Here is a 16,347-nt window from a genome sequence, read left to right as displayed (position 1 = left end):
TACCTTAGCCACTAGACCACCGCGGCGGGGCCGTTATTCGAAGGTCGCTGGTTCTGTTCCTGCCCATGGTAAGTCATCTTTTCACCCACTTTTCTTTCTTCACATTTACATTACAACTTGGTCTAATAACTTCCCTTATACTTTCCTTGTCATTGTTGTCTGTTAGATCTGATTATTAACACGGAAAAACGAGCCCTTAAATAGACCCTTCTTTAACATTATATATATATATATATATATATATATATATATATATATATATATATATATATATATATATATATATATATATATATATATATATATATATATATATATATATATATATATATACACTATGCTTCGGTTCATGCTATCCCCCATTGCACAATTTCCCTAAGGCGAAGCTTCCCCCTCGAAAGCAGAAGCTGAAATGTCTCAAATTTTTGCCATTTTGTATGATGTGTACATATGAGTAAATTAACATACATAAAGAGTAATTGGTTTCCCCCTGCCCGCACCTTCTTAAAAAAGAAAATTCAGGCTATGACTCTGTTATTCAAGCTCTTCATTCAAATATAAAAACCTTGTGCTTCTATATAGTGGTCTTGCTGTGCAGACAAGGTTATATACGGTACCTCCATAGTGTACATGGGAGCCGATGGGTGGAAGCACAGTGTTTGATAAGTTGAAAGAACAGAAAAAAAAAATGCGAGGCACTTTCTCCGCTTCGTTTGGCTTCTAGGTTACCTGTTGTACTCAAGCACTCCCCCCATTGAAATTGACGCAGAGAACAGGCTGAACTTCTTTATGCAGGTTTATTCTTTTTGTGTGAGATTTACACATTAACATACCTCAGGCCCAGCTTATGCAACTTTTCAAAAACGTATACAGTGCAAGTCACTGTCATGAGAACGATGTGATTTGTATTTAGGCACGAAGTGTTGTCGGAGCGCACACATTGTGTGGTAGTGCTGTCGTGAGGCTTGTAACAGATTTGGATGTAGTTGCATTATTAAGATTACTTTGGAATTGCTCACAAACGTTTTCTGTGACCCATGTCCAAAGCACAGGCGCTGAATATATATATATATATATATATATATATATATATATATATATATATATATATATATATATATATATATATATATATATATATTTATATATATATATATATATATAGCTATATATATATATATGCAATATATATATATATATAGTCCAGTAGATCCTCCGTGAGCGGTCACAACGTGGTTTATTTCGACGCTTCGGCCTAGAGTCTGGCCTTCATCACGCCAGACTCTAGGCCGAAACGTCGAAATAAACCACGTTGTGACCGCTCACGGAGGATCTATTGGACTACATGCAACGCTACGGCCACTCAACCACCATGCCTGCATATATATATATATATATATATATATATATATATATATATATATATATATATATATATATATATATATATATATATATATATATATATATATATATATATATATATATATATATATATATATAAGATGACACACGTCAAAAAACACAATGTTCTTTTTACGTTTTTTTTTCGACCCGTCCCCTGATGGCAACGTAAAAAGAACATCGTGTTTTTTGACGTGTGTATTATTTTTATTCAAACATATATATTTCTTGCTCGAAAAACTTGATTATATACGTCAAAAAATCTCAGGTCGATTTCAACTGATCAACAGTATACTGGACGAATAAATAACAGTGAAAACAGAAGCGTTTTTTTCTACTGACGGATGCAAAAGGAAATGAATGGTTGATTACGTGCAAGAACATTTCGTGATTATGTTAGAAACGTTCGTCATTTGTAGGCCTCGTAAAATACACGAGAGGACAAAGACGACATCTGAAAATATTGGTACAGTTTGGGTTCGTATCAGTTGCAAGCGTCCAGTCAAATTATTTATAATGTTTGCGAGTTTGAAAATGGGTAATTGAAGTGGCTTGCTATGAAAATGTGAAAGTGAAGCCTCGTTCATTTCCCGTGCGGAAGCTCTATATCACTGATGTCATGAAAGTTCTTGAACGAACACTTGATATCACTCAAAGTTATAGCAATGTGCCTATATCCCCTGTCTTAACGCGAAACTATATAAAACTCTAGCAAACACTACATAATTTCAACCTTCGAACAATACAGAATCGAGACAGTCGCTGATGCCAGAATTACGATTCTCGCATTCCTTCAACAATGCGCCGATGTGTGCAAGGCAGCTATCAGTCTTCGTATTACTTTAGTGTGTCGTTATTTTTTTATTGCTGTTTAATCCTCAATGCATTTAGTTAATACGTTCTTTCATATTCCACAAAAAAACCACAACATAGGTATTATTTAGTACTCAGGGGTAAATATCTAAGGTATTTGAGCATACTTAGCTCAGAGTAAAGCAACGAAACCTAACTTAATCAACAAGCATATTGTGTGGCAGCTGCAATAATATGGATTGGCATTGTTCTTATAACCTGAAAAAGTAGCACTGAATGCGCCCTTGTATTTAAAAAGCCATAAAATTAGCCTTACCATAGATACGCACTTATACAGCAAGGGATCTACGACGTTTAGGTAGAAGCCTCATGTGAAAAGAAACTAAAAATGATGAACACACTTCGTTTTGATTTTTTGCGTTGTTTTGTTTTGTTGCCTCGGGAAGAGTAACTGAAAGCCACTTATTGCTGCACGTTTGTTTCCCGTCTAACCAGTAATTTAATCAATATTTTGCTTATATGTAAGTGCAACTCAGTACACAGCTAAGATGTTTTCCGATATGCCATTACAAAGTACAATATTACGCGATGCGCCGTTTGAGGGATCCTGGTAATAATTTGCAGGTATATGTGCAATTAGCTCTACTCGTGAGCTCAACCTATTGGCATTCGCTAAAAGATATAGAGCTTGCCTTTTTCTTGAATGCTTCCTACCTTCACTCTGTCTGCTAATTGTTGGGTGTGCTAACTTGTTCTAGGGCTAAAACAGAGCGTCGATTCTTTTACTTTGTTTTCCCGCGTTATACTGACATGTATGCCCAAATCAGCCCTTCGTTTATGCCTCCTGCTGCTCTAAAGCACCGGAAGACAGTGGGGCTTATAATTAAGCGCCGATTTGTAGCTTTTGAATAGATCATTTCTGACGTTTTCTCTTCGCAACATGTGCGCGCATGTACGCGTCTACACAGAGATGAAGATGACTATGCAATAGAGCCAGTGACGTTTGTGTTCTAATATTGGTCAGTTGGAGCTTTCAGACGTGTCGAGCTCAATTAGAGTTACAAAATTTCCTTTCCCGTTAAGAATGTCTCCCGCTGCGTCTCCTACTTCAATGATAGTAACGTCAGGAGGCGGAGGCAAAGGATGTCCATGCTTTCCATTACGCTCGGCGCGAGACCGCAACCGCCTTCTGGCCCGACGTGCAGCCGCTACCCTTGCCTCCGTCCGAGGTGAAGGGTCCGAGTAGTCTGGGTCGTACTCCGAATCAGACGGTGATGGGACAAGACTGTCCGAGGCCACCGACGAGCACCCTATACTGTCCCGTCTCCTCAGGTGACCCCGGCAGACGTGCATGAACTCCATATCACCCGCCGTCACTCTTCGGAGGGCGTCCATCGCGTCGAAGCCGCGTCGACACGGCGCGAACCTCCGGCTGGTTTTTATGCAGTTCTGCAGCGATTCGACGCTCATGTAAAGACCGGACCGCGGTCGCTTGAAGTGTCCCGACATGGACATGATCATCTCTGGACTGAGCCGGCCACCAGAGTTCACGATGTACGTGGGGCGTGGCTCGTGGATAGTTTCGAAGATGATGGGCTCGTCGAGGGCTTCCAGGAGGGTCTGGTCCGGAGGGACCGACAGTTTGGACAGATTCCTCGAGTTCAACGAGTCCCAGGGAGAATAGAGCGAGTCCAACTCTATGCTCGTGGAGGACACGTCGTCGCCATCCAGATCGTCCGGTCGCGATGTCTGATCCACGGGAGAAGAACAGACTCGAGGTGGTGGCCGAGGAGGTGCGTCTTGCTGCGAGCGCTTGGGCAAGGGTGCCGGCAAGACGTTCTCATAAGAAGGGCTGTCCGAGTTACCGTCGGGCTCGCAGCGCAGTCCAGACGGTTGAGGACGGCCTTCCTGCAGTTTCTGCAGCTTCTCGTAGAGGTCTTTCCTGAAAAAAAAAAATACGTTGGGTTTCTTTAGCTTTATCTGTTCTAGTCTTACGGCATGGAGCTTATGCGATGATTTGTTCAGTGAATGAGCGATATTTGTCATAGCTTTAAGGTACCAGTTCATTTGTTCCACTGTTGGACCACTCGTCTTTCACAGGCTAAACAACAAGTATTACGCTATTTCTGAGTTACAAGCACCCAGCCTTGAGAATACCGTATTTGTTCGTTTTCAGAAGCTATCATAGGACTTGACTTGCTATTTTTTGTCTATGTACGATAAACCTTCAGCTATTTATTCTGTGCGGGTGGCTGAAAGCTTTTTTTAGTTTCGATGTCATCACGTGATCTGTATTTGTACACATGTTCTGAATTCTGCGTTGTCGAGCTGGTTACTTCATCAAGTGCACTGCCGCTAGAATTTCTTTCCTTGAACTTTTCACATAGCCACCCAGCATGATGTTGTAAGGTTACGTGAGACATTTGTGAAGAGTTTTATCGTCAGCACAGATGCAAAGCAGCCAGATGCAGACAAGTGCAGCCAGATGTAAAGAAAAGCAGCCAAACTTAGTTGAAAGGCAACCACAAATCGACGAATAAGAACTCAAAAAATGAGCTTAGAAGTTTAAAACACAATGACAATACGCTTGGATGTAACCTATCATGAACGGGGATTACCAGATGCAAATGTGTCAACCATGTCAGCCAAAATAAAGGCGTTTGGTTAATAGGACAGTGTGATAGACACAGCTGCTCGAAAATTGTTGCGGGATGTACGCACTGCATTCCTTAAGCTATAATACACAGAAGAAAAGTAAAAGCCCACGTGCGAACTCAACTGTCCATGATGATCTTACAAAAGCTGAACGCTTACAAAAAAAAAAAAAAAAAACGCACCGACTCACCCCTCCGAAACCGGACTTCCTTTATACCGCGCGGTTTAACAGATGAACTACTAATGCCTTCAGTGGCATTGTTTCTTACTGAAGAAAACATAAGTTTGTAGTGTGCGTGTTCATTTGGGTTCGTGTTCATTAGTGTTTGTGAACCCGTGTTCGTGTTACAACTTGCATAGTCTTATTATTTCTAGTTGAAGCATTGCAAGATTCCGCATTAAACACTCTGCTGAATCAGCATTATCATGCTTAAAACAGTTTCATAAATTCCGTAATGAAAATAATATAGATAAGCATTTTGAACAGTGCCTCACCAGTGCATACCCTGCCTTGTATTTTATATAAAAAAGTGCTATGCCAAAATCTTACGCGCCCTTTAAAGGTGACCAAGAAAAGAAAAGCGATTTTTCTTTGTTAAAAAAGAACAATTTCCAGATTAAAATAACATCACGACTGCTGCAAAAAGACACTTCGTAAGCGAAAAAACGCGCAAAGAAAAGAGTATTTCGATGGCGACTCCACATTGACGTTTCTGAACTAGTTGCCATGACGTCACAGACGTTGACCGCATCGTCGAAGGCATACGTAGCTTTCAATCAGCAAGAATGACGAAAATCGCAGTTCGAGAGAGCCAGAGCCTTAGCAAAACAAGTTTCAGAAACTTTTATTGAGCGAATGTGGCTAGAACCAGAACAAACACTTCGAAATTGATGACGTCACTGTCGGAGATATTGGCAGGGAATGTAAAAGAGACATTTGGACATTCTTTTCCTCGTCTATCCATAAACCCATGTTAGTGCAAATATCAATAGAATTTTCACACTATACTTTATCTGTATAATTTTAATTATTGTTTTATTGTCCTTTAACGCTCACGCGCTTGTATATTGAAACTCTACTTGCACCCTAAACTATTCACTGAAAGCAAGACGTTTTACTTCCCGTGTCTTCGTGCGCACGTGTCAGATAACGGTATATGCTTCGAAGCGGCGCTCCGTAGCGTGCGTGAAAGCAAGGTTTGCCCATCCGATCTTCCTGTTCAGGCCGTCTCCAAATGGGAGGAAAACTTTCTGGCTCGGCGCACAGCTTCCAACGCGAAGCAGAAGCAGGGACTCACCGGAAGAGATCGAAACGGGCTTGCGGAGCTTCCTTGCCGCACGTCCTCTTGCGTCGGCGTTCAGGTGGCCGCGGAGGGTAAGGCGACACGTGCGCCAGGGCTTCCAGGGGAGAGTCTTGAAAACTCTCGTTCACCTCGAAAAACCTGAGCAGTTTGTTTTTGTAAACATGCCATGTTAGAAAGATATACTCCAGAAGGTCATTTTTATTGCGAGGAGCGCTTGCAGGAAGCGATGGAAGGGACAAGTTCCGTAAGGTACTTTGCGTGAATTGTAGTTACGTAGCCGGTTTTTCAACACCAAAGCTTAATGCACCTTGATCTTGTTGGTGCAGCCTTAAAGCGCGTCTAAGCCTCACCGAGGTTAAAGACGACGAACTGATTTACATAGCTTTATTGTGGGGCAAAAATTTAAAAAGAAAATTGCTTAAGCTTCGCCTTTAAAAGTTGAGCGCGATAGCAATATCCTGTCCCTGTTGCGTGTTTCAAACGCTTAGTGCACGAAATAGTTTTGAACTTTCCATGCACCAAGTACGTGGCAATCAGAGAATAGGCGCTGTGACATGTTCTCCTTTCGTAGTGAGTGACCGGCCTTAAATCGTGAAGTAATTATGATAATCTCATGTTCAGGCGCACGATTGCAATGTACGCTTGTACCACGCATTGTTACTGCAATCTTTCATGGTGTATTGTGAAGAATGTGCACAAGACGCGTGTGTTTGTGAATCATTTCAGTTACATTCCCTCGATTTCCAAGCAGATGAAGTTATTTTGACTGCTTCCTCAAGCAGAGGCGTGGCTGTGAGGTAGAACATTGGCTTGCCACGTGAACGACCCAGGTTAGATTCCCATTCGTAAACAAACGACCCACGTTAAATTCTCACTTTAATCCGGGATCTCTTGTGTATCTTATTTGCATTATTCTCAATTTGTCGGTCACGCATAAGATTACAATTTTTCACACACAAACAACGAAGCCGACGTTGACGCCGGGATTTCAGCGAAACGAGCTCTTTAAATCATGTCGCGTTCAAAAGTAAACGAACGTGCTCGGCCTGTACCACAAGTATAGCGGGCTCAAACAGATGAAAAAAAATATCGGATAACGCAGAAACCAAAACTAATTTTAATGATCAGGCAGAGGAGAAGAAAAAAAAATAAAATGAGAAAAGAAAACAAAAAAAAACGGCCAATGAAAAATATTCGAAAAGAAAAAGAAAGGTCTCTCCTTTTTGTCGTGGGTGTTGGCTGTCTTTCTGCAAGCGCTATTCATTTTTCATCACTTACATCTTGATGAAACACGCAGACAATGTCAGCTATAAGCATCGAGCTTATCAGGATTTTGCGCTATTCAGCTACACGCTTTCGTTATCACTTGCGAAGTGGGAAACGCGCCAAACGACGTGAAGTTAGTATACGTGGGGCAAGGCAGAATGGGCGTGCCACTGCACGGCAAAGGAGGAAAGAAGGGGAAATTCACAACTGACATTCCTTATATTGTGAGCACTCGAGAGCTTATTTCCTTGGCACTTTAACTGATAATACGACGGCGTCACGAATTGCGTCGTAAAGACAGGAAACGCCATGACAGAATCATGCACTCCTTTTTCTCAACGGCTGTTTATAGGGGCCTTTTAGAAGACAACTCCGGTAGTTTTGTTGTGCCCTGTGATGTGAATACAAATTTAATGTAAATTATCTTGTGCCCACTAACGATATCTACCAAACTATATGACTGCAAGTCATTTATTTTTCGTGCAAATAATTTAGAAGACTAGTGGTGAGTTTCAGGAGCCCGTCCTCGAAAGTGTGTCGTTCTGTGTTTTTGCAAACTAATAGACTATATGGTTCCCTCCCCGAGCAGGCGCTGCGAAGCAAACTATACCATTGTAAGCGCTGAAATTAGAGAGTTTTAGTACTGCGTACGCTGCGTACGTGGCGGCATTGCGTACGTAAGGACGCCACGTTCTGCGTAGTGCGCATGCGCAGACCGCAACGCGCACGTATCGCGTTACGTACGCAGCCGCTACGTACGCACGCATGAGATGCGTGCGTGCGTACGTATGAAATGATCGCGCAGCTCTCGAACAAGTTCGCGACAGCGCGAGACTTCGTTTTGCAAAATGGCGGCATCGAAGGCAAGCACCGACCGGCTCTGTGGCTTAAAATATGGCCATAATCTGGCTATAACACTTGGATTAGCTTACATTGGCTGTCAACAACACGTGCTTCTATTTTGATCTACCAGATGGCGCAACACGCTTCACGCTCGCTACGTACGCGGGCACTACGGCGTACTAAAAGCCCATAAGTGGCAAACGACGCCGCGTAACGCAAGGCGCTTGCGTGATGCGTACGTAGCACCATTCCGCACTACTAAAACTCTCTATTATTGCTGTTAAGATCCGTACAGCGTTCGCACAGATTGGCGCTGTAATATATAGATGCCGGCTTCTCTCTCTTTTTTTTTTTATTGCACAGGGCCGGAGCGAGGGAGGTGACCCAGAGGAACGCCTAATGAACTCACTGGTATTCTTCGGTGCCGGAGAAAAGCTTGCCAAGGCGTACCTGGGGTCCTTATTCAACTTCTGTAGTCTTAGTCTTTATAAATGAGGGTTAACAAGCGCATACAATAAACACACTGCTAAATCAACATCTTTCTTTTTTCCAGTTTCTCAATATTTGTTTAACTTTTTTTTGGTTTTGATTCTGCAGATGTTTCCATAGGCTACTACTTCTGCAGTTTGCGCTTTGACCTAAGTAGGCTTACCATAACTACTGGATAGTTCGCGAATTATATAGTATAATTTTTTCAGCACGAAAACTACCCCATCCCGACTTTAACTTTTTATAATCTATTAGCTACTCTCCGCTATAGATTTCTCACAGATTGACAGCTTGTATTGTAATGTGAACATTGTTTCGTTTGTCAAAGGCAGCGAATGAGCCCTTGCAGCGTTTATAATTTGTCCTGGCGAGGCTGGTCTATAGTACAGGTCAATCATGTACCACATGATGATAATGGTATGTGGGGCTTAATGTCCCAAAACCACCACATGATTATGAGAGACGCTATAGTAAAGGGCACCGGAAATTTTTGAGCACCTGGGGTTCTTTAACATGGACCCTGTTCTGAGCACACGGGCCTACAGCATTTTCGCCTCCGTCGAAAATGCGGCTACCGCAGCCTAGATTCTATCCCGCGACTTGCGGGCCAGCAGCCGAGTACCTTAGCCACTAGAACACCACGGCGGGGCATGTTGTATCACAGAGCAACAGTCTATTGTGACGTAAGAAAAAACAAATCCTCAGCCCGCACCATAAACATATAGCTGGCAAAACAGAACAACAAACTAGTTGGTACATTTGCATTATTGAAAAGTTGGACAGGCCCGGTGTGGTAGTGCTGCTGCCCAAAGATCGCAGTGTCAGTCACGGCCGTGGAAGTCGCATTTCAGTGGCGGTAAATTGCTATAGAGGCCCGTCTACTGTGCGATGTCAGCGCTCATGTCAGCAATGTCATCGCTTGGGCCAGATGGTCAAACTTTCCGGAGCCCTCGACAACGGCGTCTCTCATGATCATATCGTAGTTTTTGAACGTAAAACACCAAGTAATAACATTACCTATTGCTCAAGTGTAAAAACAAAAAACAAAAACAAGACGAGGACAAGGGAACGACACGAGCATTTATACAGTCAACTGAAGGCTTAGCCACCCATGATTTGCTATATTCAGCAAAGTGTCACATTCTGTTTCTGGGGGAGCAAATGTTTGAGGCTCGTGTACTGATATTTAGGTGCATGCTTAAGAACTCTATAGGTGGTCGAAATTTCCAGAAGTCTCTGCAGCGGCCTCTTTCATAATCATATCGTAGTTTTGGAACGTGAAAGCTCGGATGTTATTAAAGCTACCTGTTCCCTGTAAGCGCTGACGTCGTTCACTTTCCTCTCTAACAGGTTAGCGCTTGAATTTTCAAAGTACAGTTTAGTGATTAGGATCAAGCAGTCCAGGTGAGTTCGAGAAATCACGTTTGGACGAACGTCATTCGAATGCACCCGTTTTCCATCTTTTACCTGTCCACTCCAAGAAGAGGGTTGTGACGCACGGCACTGGTGCAGGTGCCATTGCAGACGCCAGCAGGGCTGTGGCCACAGCCCGAACTCTGGGCGAACTGATGGTGACCGTGCTGCAGCTGGTGGTGCTGGTGGTGCTGCATGTTCGTGTAATCGTCTTCCGGTATGTCGACGAGGGTTGGACGGAAGCGGAAGTTACGTAACCTGGCTCTGGCCGCTGCCACCATCTCACGCACCTGAAATGCACGAAACGAAAAGTTCAATCATCATGCATGCGTCCGAATATAAGTTCGATGAGGCAAGTGTAGGCATCGGAAAAAGGAATCGCTCCGTGGACACATTATGCTCGAATATATGTGCACATTCACAGCTTTCGCAAAAAAAAAAAAAGCAGGCATAACGGGAATTTCAAGTCGGCGCCTTTCACTAATTCATCGCTTCACCTATACATACTTTCATTCATCATGTGCATGCAACGCGACTCGCTTGCTTGATTTCGTGCCGACCGGTTGTGCCCCCGCGATGTCCGACGACAGCGCAGCCCTGGCCGACTGGGCTCCCCCTACACCATCTCTTGACACCAACAAGAGCTCTCGCCGAGTGGTGTCCCGTCCACGGACTCCCGCGACCGTGTCCATCTTTTCTGTCTCCTCTTTACTTCCGTCGCTTTCTGTCGTTCACTGTCCCTGCGCCTCGCTCTCTCCTTCCTCTCTCCATCTATTTACCTTTTAATGCTGTTCTTTTAATTCATCCTTACCCCATCCCTTGTGAGCTACTGTTGAGGTGTCGCACTCTGATGGAGACAATTACGGGGTTCACTTCTCTGTTCTTTTCTCTTTAAGAATCACCTAAGAAAAGTGCAACGCCGGAGAAAGCTATGCGATAAATTTGGTCAGCAAACTGTGAAAGTCTGCGTATCATCCAAGGTAGATACAACTGGTAGCGAAGGCTCCAAGAAGCCTATACGTTCAGAAAATGGCGGCTGATTAGCTGGTCATAGGGCTTAGCGCCATCTCTGTGAGAAGGCAACACTTCCGGTGGAATAAAAATATAGAGAGGATGTAACGCAACGGTTGGTTAAGAAGTGACGTCATTTTGTGTGCACTAGCACGAAATTTCATTGCAAGTTACTTTTCATAGGCCCATGACCACTGAGAAATCGCGCTAAGGCGATCACCGGCGAGTCCTTCACGAGTGCGCTTCAAATCAACGCCAAACAATCCAATGCCGACTAATTACTATATAATGACGCTTAAATGTACTATACTGTTCACTGTGCCTCTGTTTTACCAGGAAGCTTGTTCTCCGAACTTTTATTCAGCGTTCGTCGCATCTTTGGCAGGTGTAGCAACCGACATCGCATACAGGTCACATCTGCAGCGTTGCTTTTTTGCATCACACACACACGCAGGTTTTTTAGCATGCACAATGCTTGTGTTCTTTAGTTTTAACAGGAAGAAAGGACGCTTAGTCGTTCCAAAATTACGAGCTTTAAGTTTTATTCAATAGTCACAATAACTCAAACTTTAATACACTGCACACAATGAAAATAATCACAAAAATGTGTGCGGGCAGTACTTGCTTTATGTTTTTTACATTATACACCGATAAATTACCGCTACGTATGTGAACGCAGGCATGCGAATGGTAGCGTGATAGATAACCGTTGGCGATCTGCTCACCGATAACGCGAATAATAGTAGGCACTGCATGCTCAAAAAGTAAACCGGGCTGCAGGAATACTAACAGATGGAAGTCCAGCAGGCATTGTACTACGAACAATTGTTTTTGTTTCATATCGAGAAGACATGGGTTACCAGGCATACGCCTATTGCTACTGCATCCATGCACAGCACATCGTTTCCGCAGGTACCGACGAAAGCACTTAGCGTTAAATTTAATCCGCATCGTTCCGCTGTCCATTCGGCACTTCGCTCAAGACGTTAACCAGCCATGAAACGCACCTCACTATTTCACGCACAGCCAACAGTGCAAGTAAGTGCGGAACACTTAAACGCATGAAGGGGTGTGCCATCGCAGACAGATTTTACGAGCGTGCCTTTCCATGCAGTGCAAGGGCTGCACTGATTGATTGATATGTGGGATTCAATGTTCCAAAATCAGCATATGGTTATGAGAGACGCCGTAGTGGAGGGCTCCGGAAATTTAGACCACCTGGCGTTCTTTAACGTGCGCCCAAATCTGAGCACACGGGCCTACAGCATTTGAAATCCGCCTCCATTGGAAATGCAGCCGCCGCAGCCGGAATTCGATCCCGCGACCCGCGGGCCAGCAATCGAGTACGTTAGCGACTACACCACCGTGGCGGGGCAAGGGCTGTACTAATTAATCATAGTATGGCCCGACGGCACTATAAAAGGAATTTCGGCAATAATAAAAAATTGTCATAAATTCATTGCTCATTACACTGCATAATATTCTTGGAGAAAAAAATGTCATTTGTGAAGCACAGTGATTACTTCAACTTTGAAACAAACTTGATTGTTCATTATTTGTGTTTGTTCCCTTAACACATAGTCGCGCTTCAATCGCAGCTTCCAAAACTCCCCACATTATGTCCCGGGCAATGGCTTCTTACCAGCGACCTATTTGAATAGACCTTGTATTGTCCTTGGCCTCCGCGATTAGTTACATTTCTGCTCATCGCAGGATATAACTGCGGAGGCCACAATACAAAAATAAGGGAACGCCAAACATTGCAACGTGTAGTATCGAAGGAAATATTTGAGGGCATACTAAAAGTAAATACCAGGGATATAAAAAAGATTCACCGCCTAGGAAAACATTTACTGAAAATGGTAATAAGACCTATTATTTTGAAACTCTCGAATTACCAGTACAAAACGAAAATATTCAAAAACTGCTCTAAACTGAAAGGTTCAGGTTACCGAATTAGTGACGACTTCTCCAGTACAATGCAAGACCTTAGGAAGAAACTCTGGGATAGAACTAAAGAAAATCGAGACAAAGGTGAAAAGGTGATGCTGGTTCATGATAGAGTGAACATTAATGGGAAACTCTACGGCTGGGACAACAATCGCGGTGATCTTGTTGCTTTGTCAAAAAACGAAAAACGTATGCTTCTGGAGAGTCGGGTCACCATAAGCCGACGCAACTGACGTTAATTAACGTTAATGCACGAAGTCTTGTGAACAAAGCCGACCGGTTTGAGGCCATTTTGATCGCCAATCAGCCAGACATCGTCACAGTCTCAGAAACTTGGCTGCACAAAGAAATATTGGACCACGAAATTGTTCCGCCAAACTACGTGAATGTTCGGAAAGATGGACAGCACAGAGGTGGGGGCGTTGCCATGGTTTTACGACAAGGCATAAGCTTTTCAGTCACGCCAGATGTTCCGTACGTCGAAGCGGTCTGGTGTAGGGTTTCGCTAAATGGTGTCACTATATCTATCTGTACGGTATACAGACCCCCACAAGCGCAATTAGCTTATCTGGAAACCTTATATGACTACTTGCACAACCATGTGACCAGTGGCGCTGTTATCATGGCTGGTGACTTCAATCTGCCCGATGTAAATTGGGAACGTCTGAGTACAGGAACAGCTAGGAATGACTTTTTAAGCGATTACCTATTGTCATTTAATCTCCCACAACTTGTTGCCACGCCAAGTCATGAACAACGGGAATCTAGTTCTTTACTAGATCTCATCTTTGTCAATGATCATTTCCCATCAACGGATATCTTAACGGAAACCCTGGAGGGGTTATCTGATCACAAAATGGTTTCATGTAGCCTGTCTGTACAATGCCCCGCTCGCATGCGAGGGCTGGTTAAGTATGTCCCGGCGTTTCACAAAGCCGATGACGCTGCAGTTATGACGTATTTAGAGCATGAATTCGACGACTTTCTCGATATGTGGGCTGATGAGTCTTTGGTGATTGACGTAATTTGGGCTAAATTTAAAGCTATCATTACTCATTGTATGACACACTTTGTTCCGCAGGTTGCTAAAGTCACAAAAAAACACAACCCTTGGGTAGCACGTGACATCATTGATACTAAACGTAAAATAAAAAGACTAAGAAAATTTAACAAATCAAGCACAGTCTATGGGTTCCAAGAAAAAATATCTTGCTTGTCCCACTCATTGAGGGTAAAAATCCGTTGTGCCAAAGAGAACTTCTGCAGCACAATACTGCGTAAGTTTATAAGAGAGTCGCCCCAGATATTCTGGCAATATCTAGGTTCAAAAAACAACCTCCCTACTGTCGTTTCAACGGAGCGGGAATTAATGAAAGCTAATTCATTCAACACTTACTTCCAGTCTGTATTCACAGATGACAATGGTAAACATACCTCGCTTCTGTTTCGGGGTAAAAACTTAAGCGCTCTAAGCTTGCCTCAACTGTCTGAGCCGGGTATGCTATCACTCTTGTTGAACATTGATGGGAATAAATGTAGTGGACCCGACGCGATTCCCAATGCGTTTTTAAAGCGTTACGCTGAATCTGTGTGTAAACACCTTTTTCTTATATTTTCGAAATCACTTAAGGATTGCCAGGTTCCATCGGAATGGAAAATTGCAAAAATTCTTCCCATTCACAAAAGTGGTGACTTGTGTTGTCCATCTAATTACAGACCAATTTCTATTACGTGTACTTCCTGCAAAATGCTTGAGCATATTATTCTAAAGTCCCTTACCGAATACGTGGAAGAAAATGCTGTTCTCCATTTCAATCAACACGGTTTTTGTCGCGGACTATCTCTACTGTCACACAGCTGGTTGAGACCTTGCATGACCTTGCCAATGGCATTAATGATCAATCGCAGATTTACGTAGTCTTTTTAGATCTGTCAAAAGCTTTTGACCGCGTTTCCCATCCCAAACTGATCCAAAAGCTAACCGGTATACTGGGAAACGGACCTATGACCAAGTGGATCGAACACTATTTGACCGGCCGCTACCAATTTGTTCAATATGGTGCACATGGGTCTGACACGGTTCCAGTATTATAGGGAGTGCCCCAGGGTTCTGTTTTAAGCCCCATGTTGTTTCTTCTTTTTATTAATGACGTTGCAGACGTAGCCGATGTAAAGATCAGATTGTTCGCAGATGACTGTATCCTGTACCAGCGAATAGACAGCTACCAGGATCATTTAAAACTAGATGATTCGCTAAAGAAGGTCGAAACCTGGTGTCGAAAGTGGCGAATGGAAATAAATACTGAGAAAACTGTCGCCATGTCAATTACAAAGAAAAAAGCGAGGGCAAATTTTTCGTATTCGCTGGGAAATGTCCCACTTCGCAACGTCGCTGCCTGCAAATATCTAGGCATCTTAATATCGTCCGACTTAAATTGGACTGCGCATGTCGAACATCACAAAGAAGGCACTCGGCAGGTTATTTTTTCTTAAGCGAACCCTTCGTCATTCGACACCCCAAACAAAACTTTTAGCGTATACCATGCTTATCTGCCCAATCCTCGAATATGCGAGTGTGGCCTGGTTCCCCTTCTCAAACAAACATATAGCCGGGCTTGAAAGAACACAACGTAAAGCAGTCCGTTTTATCTACAACCGTTATAAAAGTACCGACTCACCTACTGCTCTTTTGATAAGAGCGGATCTGCCCACCCTGGCGAGCCGCACCAAGCTTCATAGCCTGAGATTTTCGTATCTGGTGCAACACAACTCTTTGAAAATAAATCCCGCTAATTATGTTAAGGTTAAGAGTAAGCGCCAAACACGAAATAAACATTGTCACACACTTGATGAGTATCCCTTCAAGAACAATGTTTTTGGCTACTCTTTTTTTCCGCGAGCCATACGTGCTTGGAATGCCCTGCACCCCACAATGTTGACACAGCCGACAGTTGACGAACTTGTTAATCGAGCTAGTGAATGTGTGCTGTCTTTTATTTAGCCGTGATTTGCTGAATTGATGATGTCGCAGGTTTTAACTCTGTCTGTACATTTTCGTTTTGTATTTGTTTTTTGCTTGCCCCAGCATTTCATCTGATGTTTTTATTCATAAAGACTCTTTGCCTATCACTACGGCAAATTTTGCACTATGTTGGAGATATTCGCTTCAAATTTCAAGTGCTTGCAACGTGTATTTTTA

General features: G+C 43.2%; 1 protein-coding gene across 1 annotated transcript in view; it reads right to left on the bottom strand.

Moving 5' to 3' along the window:
• Positions 1-1,565: 1,565 nt before the first annotated feature.
• Positions 1,566-16,347, bottom strand: part of LOC142772280 (uncharacterized) — a 41,810-nt gene continuing 27,028 nt past the window's right edge. The window contains exons 4-6 of the mRNA XM_075874478.1: positions 10,242-10,477; positions 6,171-6,314; positions 1,566-4,159 (exon numbers count right to left, since the gene is read on the bottom strand). Of these exons, the coding sequence (XP_075730593.1) occupies positions 3,238-4,159; positions 6,171-6,314; positions 10,242-10,477 (1,302 nt within the window). The 3' untranslated portion in view covers positions 1,566-3,237. The remainder of the gene's footprint in view (positions 4,160-6,170; positions 6,315-10,241; positions 10,478-16,347) is intronic.

Source organism: Rhipicephalus microplus, chromosome 9 (genome assembly GCF_043290135.1).
Source record: "Rhipicephalus microplus isolate Deutch F79 chromosome 9, USDA_Rmic, whole genome shotgun sequence".
Taxonomy (NCBI): Eukaryota; Metazoa; Arthropoda; class Arachnida; order Ixodida; family Ixodidae; genus Rhipicephalus; species Rhipicephalus microplus.
Note: the sequence above shows the minus strand (reverse complement) of the source record. Positions and strands in the feature narration are given on the sequence as shown.